At 37.4% G+C, this 8,725-nt stretch overlaps 2 protein-coding genes, 1 non-coding gene and 1 pseudogene across 3 annotated transcripts in view; 3 read left to right on the top strand and 1 right to left on the bottom strand.

Annotated features, from left to right (window-relative positions):
• The window catches only part of LOC104744844 (serine/threonine-protein phosphatase 4 regulatory subunit 3-like), a gene marked incomplete in the record, with an annotated part of 10,313 nt that extends 7,907 nt beyond the window's left edge, over positions 1-2,406 (top strand). Inside the window, 7 exon segments of the mRNA XM_010465953.2 lie at positions 1-102; positions 202-316; positions 611-742; positions 846-953; positions 1,033-1,142; positions 1,220-1,342; positions 1,431-2,406. Of these exon segments, the coding sequence (XP_010464255.1) occupies positions 1-102; positions 202-316; positions 611-742; positions 846-953; positions 1,033-1,142; positions 1,220-1,342; positions 1,431-1,911 (1,171 nt within the window).
• Positions 2,751-2,822, top strand: TRNAH-GUG. Its single transcript has one exon. It is a non-coding gene; the product is annotated as a tRNA-His (tRNA).
• On the bottom strand, positions 3,006-5,626 carry LOC104744843 (stress response protein nst1-like). Its single transcript, XM_010465951.2, has 7 exons — positions 5,287-5,626; positions 4,678-4,984; positions 4,030-4,573; positions 3,847-3,947; positions 3,666-3,755; positions 3,446-3,573; positions 3,006-3,357 (listed from the first exon to the last, which is right to left on the bottom strand). Exons 2-7 carry the CDS (start codon positions 4,957-4,959, stop codon positions 3,210-3,212), a joined length of 1,293 nt encoding a protein of 430 aa, XP_010464253.1. The 5' UTR covers positions 4,960-4,984; positions 5,287-5,626; the 3' UTR covers positions 3,006-3,209.
• LOC109129054 lies at positions 7,344-8,593 on the top strand (annotated as a pseudogene).

Raw genomic sequence — 8,725 nt, 5'->3', positions numbered from 1 at the left:
ATCTGAAGGTGCATCCAGACGGATTTTCACAAAGCCTGAAGTCCTATTGAACATATGTGAATTGTTGTGCTTTTGTATCATGCAAGATGCATCCAGAACAAAGTAATTCATTATGATCCTTATTTTGATGATTCTATAATGCCTTCTCATGGTGCTGCCATTCATTTTTATATCTGCTGTGCAATTTCTTCATGTCTACAGATGCAGTTTTCTCCAAAATAATGTGACTGAAAAGGTTTTGCATCTCACACGGAGAAAGGAAAAATACCTAGTGGTTGCTGCTATACGATTTGTCCGTACTCTCCTATCTGTCCATGTGAGTAGACTGTTTGAACCTGAGACAACATATATTGGTACCCAAATTAGTTCCTGAATGCTTCCTGTAGCTGAAAATTGAGGAAGCATATTGGTGGAGCTAATCATGCTTTTGTTGAAATAGTTAGATAAACTTATCCTAGTTGCAATTTTCTTGCAAGTGGTAGGTATCCTGGAGTAGGCTTTGTGTAATTGATTAATCAGCTTGTGACAAATGACCTTTGATTCTCTCTCATGACTACAAAATAAGTTTTTAGAAATGTTCTGTAATTACTGAAATATATTTCTATTTCAGGATGATTATGTCCAGAACTATGTGGTTAAAAACAACATGCTGAAACCGATCATAGATGTCTTCATTGCCAATGGAAACCGGTACAATCTGCTGAACTCTGCAGTCTTGGATCTGCTTGAGCATATACGCAAGGTTTTTTTCTATCTTTCTCCCTTTTACTTCATTGCCAATGGAAGTCGGGGATGTTAATTGTATTTAGTTTCATTGACTTTTTTGTGTGTGTGTGTGTGTGTAGGGAAATGCAACTCTGTTGCTCAAATACATAGTCGATACATTCTGGGATCAGTTGGCCCCATTTCAGTCCTTGACCTCCATTCAGGCTTTCAAGGTCAAGTATGAACAGGTACCGCTTCTTGGTCTTTATATATACGTAATACTTGGGAAACATTTGTCTGTATCTTTTTGTAACAATACGTCCTCAGTGTTTAGAAAGTGCCGGACCAAAAAGCACTGCTGATGCGGTTGATCCAAGAAGACGAGTTGACGAGCGTGCGTTGGATAAAGAAGAGGAAGATTATTTCAATGAAGACAGGTTTGCCCCTCATTGTTAAAACAATGACTATTTATTTGTTCCTCTTCACCTTTCATCACACATTTTAATACTGACAGTGATGAAGAAGATTCAGCCTCTGCTTCTAATACACAGAAGGAAAAACCTGCTTCTAATACAGAGAAAGAACAACCTAAGCCTCACCTTTCCAATGGAGTGGCTGCAAGCCCTACTTCGTCAAGGTATAGTTCCACAAAGGAGATTCATGAAACCTTTATATTTATGCAACATCTATTGTTTAATTGCCTGCTGTTGCTATTAATGCTACAGTCCAAGGTCGGGAGGCTTGGTCGATTATGAGGACGATGAAGATGATGAAGACTATAAACCTCCTCCACGGAAACAGCCAGAAGTCTCTGAGGATGAGGAAGGCGAGCTTCTTAGGCTGAAACGCAAATCCGCTTGTGTAGAAAGAGAACAAGAGCCGTCCAAGAAACCGCGGCTGGGTAAAAGTTCAAAAAGGGAAAATGTATTTGCTGTGCTATGTTCGACGCTGAGCCATGCAGTTCTTACGGGTAAGAAAAGTTCAGGCAGCACTGGATCTGCAGCCCGGTCCATAGTAGCTAAGGGAGCCGAGGATTCGAGAAGTAGTGAAGAGAATAATAGCAGCAGTTCAGATGATGAAAATCAGAAGGATGATGGAGTTTCTAGTTCAGAACACGGAACATCAGACAACGGGAAGCTAAATGGGGAAGAATCTCTTGTAGTAGCTTCAAAATCATCACCTGAAATGGCTGTAAATGGATCCTGAGAATTAAACACTCTGGACTCTATAGTTGAGGCTGGGGATGGAAGGCACTCTCGTGGGTGCAAATAAAACCTCCAGAGTTAAGACTGAGAAGGAGACATGAGAACCGTAAAAGAAAGCTTCGGGCAACCACCGGAGGAAGAAATGTATAGTGAACGCCATTTGAGAGGTAACAGGTTCTTCGTCCTTAGTGTTTGCAGCCGTTTTTTTTTAAAAATTCATCTTTGAAAAAACTTAGCAGTCTCTGGTCTGGTCAATTGCCTATTGTATAAGACATGGTCTATCAGCAACTAACTCTTCTTAATTCAAAGTTCCTAATGGTTTCCTTCTTTAAATCTCTTTGGTTTTTCTGGAAGTTTGTGTGTTAGGTGGTAGATCAGGCAAAGTGTGTTATAGTTTTCTTTTTTTAACAGTTAGATGTTACACATGAGATATAAGATTTTGATATTTTTGTATTCAGTTTTTGGATTTTGTTTTATATCATGAAGAGGTTCTTTAGGCTACAAGTTCTTAATATGAAATAAATCCCACACAGCTACCATACTTAAAGTCATTCACTTCCAACATGCTTGACATAATTCAAGTCCTTATACCAAATTGTATAGTCTTTAACAACTAAAGAGAAGGCTAATCAAGAACGCGAGTACCAGTAAATTTGTATAGTCTGCTTTTTCCATGGGTAAAGCTGTACGGGTATCGTAAGAGAGGATACAACACTCGATTCTTGGTGGACTTTTTGGATACAACACTCTCCACATATGCAAAGCTCAAAGAAAACGTCGAAATTAGATAACGTTTTTTGAACGGTTATGTATCTTAAAATTCTACACTAGCCAACAAATGTGGCTGTAGTTTAGTGGTAAGAATTCCACGTTGTGGCCGTGGAGACCTGGGCTCGAATCCCAGCAGCCACACATTATTTTTATTTTTTTAAGTTTTACAGTATGGGACTTCTTCATTTATATCCATTTCGATTTTTACTGTAAACCTAACTAAGTGAAATGCAATTCTGGATGAAAAGAAACTGTTTTTCTAGCACAACTTATATCGACTTTGATTTTTTAATTGTCTTCTTACATTTTTAATTTTACCAAGACTTTGTTCAATAAGTATATTAAAAAATATGAATATCAAGCAAAAATTAAAATTAAAGGTCACTTCGATTCTTATGGGCTCAGCAACCAAAAATTTCCCTCGACGAAGAGTTGAACAAAGGAGGCGAAAAAGTTTGCTTCATGTTAAGAAACAATTACTACCTGTTATATATATATATAACTTCTAACAAAAACATGTTAAGCAAATTAGCAATGAATCAGTGGTTGTTCTATCTTCTCTTGAATGGCCTTGTAACATCCGAGACTGCATAATGGTAGCTTCGTCTTTGAATCCCTGTACTTGTACTCTTTCTCGCAATTTGGTCCCACACATTTCTCACGCGGAGGAGGATAACTGAAGACAGATCCATCAAAATTCACAGTTAAAATACCTCACAACTCTACATATATAAGATGTATATATCCTTAAATGTTTTGCTTACCTGTACGTGATCGGCTTGAAGATATCCGGAAGACCAATGTCTTCAGAAAATGTCATTGTTGTTCCACTTGGACCAATAACCAATCTGATAGTGTTTGATGCAAGTGTGCTTGACCTTGCAGCTTTCTCCTGTGAAGAGGAAAAAATAAAGTCAGAACAGACACACAGATACAGAGAGCGAGAGAGTTTATATAAGATGTGTCATTTGCAATAGGAAGAACCTGAGCTCGTTCTTCCTGTTGTTTTTTCATCTTCTCCTCTTTTTTCTTTCTCCCAGAATCTTGCCCGAGTATTTTCCTGATAGCTTCAGCCTGGTGAAGAGACAAAGAAGAGGCAGTTAGACTTGTAATTCAGCTTGTGTTGGCATTATAAAGTAACAGGTTAAAATGTATTTAACTTTACCTCGGCTTCTTGAGCAGCCTTCTCGGACTGTATTCGCCGTCTCTGTGCAGCCTCAGCCTTCTTGGACTGTTGCTCCACCTCAGAAAGCTTCTGCTTTTGTCCTGGAATTGTTCACAGTCTACAGATTTCAGTATCTACAGCTATCGATTTGTTCTAAGAAAGGGTAAAAGATGAGAAACTCACTTTTAGATGAGGGACAAGGTAAGCCATCAGGGAATTCAAGAGGTCCGGACCCGATGACAGAATATGGATCTTTTCCTGATTGGAGAGCCCGAGTACGTGTTGTTGTAGGAGTTTGTCCACTTGCTCCTGCCGGAAGCGAGTCAACCATTCCCATTCTTGGCTTTTTCCTTTCGGATAGAGCAAGTTTGTCAGACGAGAATTGTTCTGTGTCTTCCATGCCATGACCATTATGGTTGTGTAACCTTCTGCCTCCTTCAATCTCTTTACCTTCATGAGGGTGGTCCCTAACCCTTTTGGACTTTAACTTTTCGAGGTATCTGATTTCCTCATCTCCATCATCATCACTGTCTGGTTCTGGATCCAACACGCGTATCTTAAGACCACGTTTACTCTTCTCGGACATGGATGCACCACCATTCACAGTCTCAGACTTATATCCTCTAGATTGATGATGAATCTCCTTTAAACAAAGTGTTTTCTGACCATGTCTGCGCTCTGGTACATTGCCATTAACCTTATTCTGTAATAGCTTTTGTCGGTCATCCTGCATTATACTCATGGATATCAGAAAGGAATCAAGTTTCACAACAACTAAATGCATGATGAAGAACAAAATCAAAACCAAAAGTATCGGTTACAAACACACACCTCAGAGTTGGTTTGGATCGTTCGTGTAACACCACCAAGCTTAAGTTTCAGTTTTAGTGGGTTCTCACTCGAAGACCCACAGAGACTATTGGCGTTCCTAAAACTTGAGTTAGCTTGTTTAGTAAGAGCAGTGTCTGCCTGTGTTGAAGGTGGCAAAAAGGTGAAACTATGCAAGCACCCTTTGATATAGCGTGGTCGACGAGGCAAAGCGCTTCTCCTTCTCCTGCCGGAGAAACCAACTAAAGTAGTAGAAGCAGAACCTTGAGAGCCCTCCATAATCATCAAATATTTCAGGACAAACCATACACTGCAGTATAGAATACAAGAACACAGTTAATAATAATACACAACTACATAACATCTGCAAGAAAAGCTTGATTCAATACATCTTCCAAGGTCACCAGGGATATATATCTAACCGTAATTTGAAAATTGAAACTACACTTCATGCTTTCTCAAATTGACACAAAAACAATGAAACCAGAGAAGCCAAAACCACCACCAAGCGTCTTCTCAGAAATCAAGTCAAGTAGAGTAGAGTGATATCAACAACAACAACAACAACAACAAAAAAAAACGAGAAACCATAAATACACTAAACCAACATACCTCTAACACCCTTCTTCTCAATTAAGTGCTTCAGTGAATTCGTTAAGAAAATCCCAAAATTCAAAACACCAATAAATATCGAGGGAAAGAAGCAGTCGGCGGGAGAGAGAGGAAAGAGACGCGGGAAGACGAAGGAGAGAAAAACCCTAGTATTATTATTAGATAATGGAGAGTCCCTTGAGAAGAAGAAGATGAAGAAGAAGAAGTTGGATTGGCTTTAACTGAAGGGTAAATGTGGAAGAGATGTCCCCAAATCTTTATCTCCTCCATTTTTTCTGATTTTCTCTCCTCTTTCTTTTTTTTTTATTCTTTTTTTCCTTTTTTCTTTATTTTCATGCCGTCCCGTTTAAATATCACCGCCGGCGAAACGCTCATCCTTTCTTTGTCGGAGTTAATGAGTGAAGACGAGACGACGATCGACTATTCTGCTTTTGGGTTGGGCCTTTAATATTCAGGCCCAATCTTTTCTAAACCTATCCAATCCAAATACTACTTCTATGCATTATCAGCCTTCGGTTAAGGCAAATTAATTTATTGTTCCGTTTCTAGTCTTCTGAACCGAAAGTTTTAATTCTACCGGCCTGTACCGAACCTACCTAGTAACAAGGAAAAATATAATGTAGCAAACAAAACAATATTTTTGGTTGGATTCACAAATTAAAAATACGTATCTTTAATTTTGACTCAATATTCCATATAAATATTATTACTATATGCCAAAGGAAAAAACGTAGAGAAATATTTACTCGTCCTCCGTCGATTTCACAATGATAATTAATGCCAAAGATATTCATCTATTCATCGGAATTATTGGTACCATCTGCGATCTCTCTCGATTAGTTTATCTTTGTACGTGCTTGTGTGTCTATATATAGCCGTGTGGTGTATAACGTGGTAATGATCCCATGCACTAGTGTAGTTGTTGTAATTATTAGTGATTCCAAATCTTAATTTATACTACTGGTGTCACACAACAATTTTATATATGAATTAGCTTTTTTCCCTTTTTGTTCTTCGGAGAGAATAACGAGTTCTTTTTCACTCACTGTTCAAGCTATTAAATAACTAGGTTATAAATGATCCATTAGTAAAAAATATTAATGTTTTGGTAATTAACCCATATCACAAACAAAATAATGATACTTTTGGAGATTTAACTAAGCTATCTGGATGCATATGAGTTTCATGCATATTTTTTTGTGAAGTATGATCTCATGTTTGTTAACCCATAACATCACACTCACAGCCATGAGGCTGTCACCGATTCCGAACAGATTTATATAGCTTGGCAAATGAGACTATACCACCACTTGGCAAATGAGACTATACCACCATCTGCGTTCTTGATTAATATATATTATACTAGATAACGTCTCACGTCTGAATTTGAAATTAATATAACAAAATATAATTATATACTTTAAAGAAGTTTAGTAATTTATTGAATAAATTGATTATTTAATATTTTATATTTCAAAAATATTTTTTTAAATACATATTTATCAAAACTTGTACAAAAATTATAAAAATTTTCCTCAATTATGGTTTTATATTTTATTTAGTTTCTTCAAAAGTAAATTTTATATTAAAATAAATTTAGTTTATTATAATTAGAAAAAAATTACAAAATAAATTAATAATCATATTATGTGAATTTTTTATTAAAATGAACAAATAAAACATAATTTTATTATTGAAAATTATGATTAAAAAGTAAAAGAAAAATGAACATTTTATAATATATTACTTTAATTCAAGTTGTTGTTATTTTAGAACGAACTCTTGATTTGATTCTTGTTTTCTTGATTCAATGATTCAGTTACGTAATTGATTATTAGCTTGTAATTTGTTTTGTATAGTAATAACTCAAGAACTCGGTTTGCCTATTGAACCGGGAAATTGGAAGTTAAAATTAAAAGCGGAATTAGACCCGGATCCAGTGTTACCGGGTTAAATTAAGATTCGCGGGTCATAGCAGAGAGAGCAACCCAGACGCAAACGATGAAAGCGATCCAGTTGCTGTGGGAAGCGCTAATGGAGGCGACGGAGAGAAGATGATGACGGCGGTGAAGAAGAGACAAGCGACAAAGCTTCACCAGAATCCCTTGTTTTCATCCAGAGATCATCACAGAAATTCTCCTTCGATTGCCGGCCAAGTCGGTCGGGCGATTCAGGTGCGTGTCAAAGCTCTTTTGCTCTTTATCGTCCAATCCTAGGTTAGCTAAAAGTCATCTCGATCTAATCCTCCGAAACGAAGCCATACGATCTCTCCACCGCAAGCTCATCGTCTCTTCACATAATGTGTACTCGTTAGATTTCGATTCGATTGAATGGGAAGGAATTAGGCATCTAGCTGCCGCAGAACTTACTTATCCGCTTAAGGACGATTAGCATTTTCTCTGCGATGATTAGGAGTTACGTTAGGGATCATCTGTACGAAGTATTCTTTGAAGGCAGACTCATGGAGAGGCGAATCTGCAGTTTGAATTATGAGCACAACGATGGCTTCTACACGTCCGGTGTGCATTTCAACGGTGCGATTCACTGGGTGTTTACAGAGCGTAGCCATAACCAAAGAGTGGTCGTAGTATATGAATTTTCGAACCGAGGATTGTTGTAAACATAGCAGTTTAGAAACTTTCTGGTCGGTAGTCTCAACGAATGTCTCTGTGTGGTCAATAGTTGCTACGAGGTGCACGATGACATATGGTTGATGGAAGGAGTACGGTGAAGCTAAATCATGGAGCAGAATCCGGATCAGCTCGTTGTATAGGTCGATGAAACCTCTGTGTTCGACTAAGAACGATGGAGTCCCTTTTAGAAGAAGAGGAAGAAGAAGAAGTGGGATTGGCTTTAACTGAAGGGTCAATGTGGAAGAGATGTTCCCAAATCTTTATCTCCTCCATTTTTTCTGATTTTCTCTCCTCTTTTAAAAATTTTTTTTTTTCCTTTTTTCCTTTTTTTTTTTTTTTTTCATGCCGTCCCGTTTAAATATCGCCGGCGAAAAGCTTAATCGTTTCTTTGTCGGAGTTTAGTAAGTGAAGACAAGACGACGATCGACTATTCAGCTTTTGGGCTGGGCCTTTGATATTCAGGCCCAATCTTTTCAAAACCAATCCAAACCAAATACTACCTTCGGTTAAGGCAAATTAATTTATTCAGTTTCTTCTTCTGAACCGAAAGTTTTAATTCTACCGGCCTGTACCGAACCTACCCTAGTAACAAGGAAACAGATAATGTAGCAAACAAAACAATATATATTTTTGGTTGGATTTTGATCAAAAGAAAAAAAAAAAAATTGGTTGGATTCACAAATTAAAAATACGATCTTTTGACTAAATATTCCATAGAAATATTATTATATATGCCAAAAGGTAAAGAAAGAAGAGTAAATATTGACTCGTCCTTCACTACATCTCCGTTTTCTCACTCCATCGAT

The sequence above is a fragment of the Camelina sativa genome, chromosome 15 (assembly GCF_000633955.1).
Source record: "Camelina sativa cultivar DH55 chromosome 15, Cs, whole genome shotgun sequence".
Lineage (NCBI taxonomy): Eukaryota > Viridiplantae > Streptophyta > Magnoliopsida > Brassicales > Brassicaceae > Camelina > Camelina sativa.
Note: the sequence above shows the minus strand (reverse complement) of the source record. Positions and strands in the feature narration are given on the sequence as shown.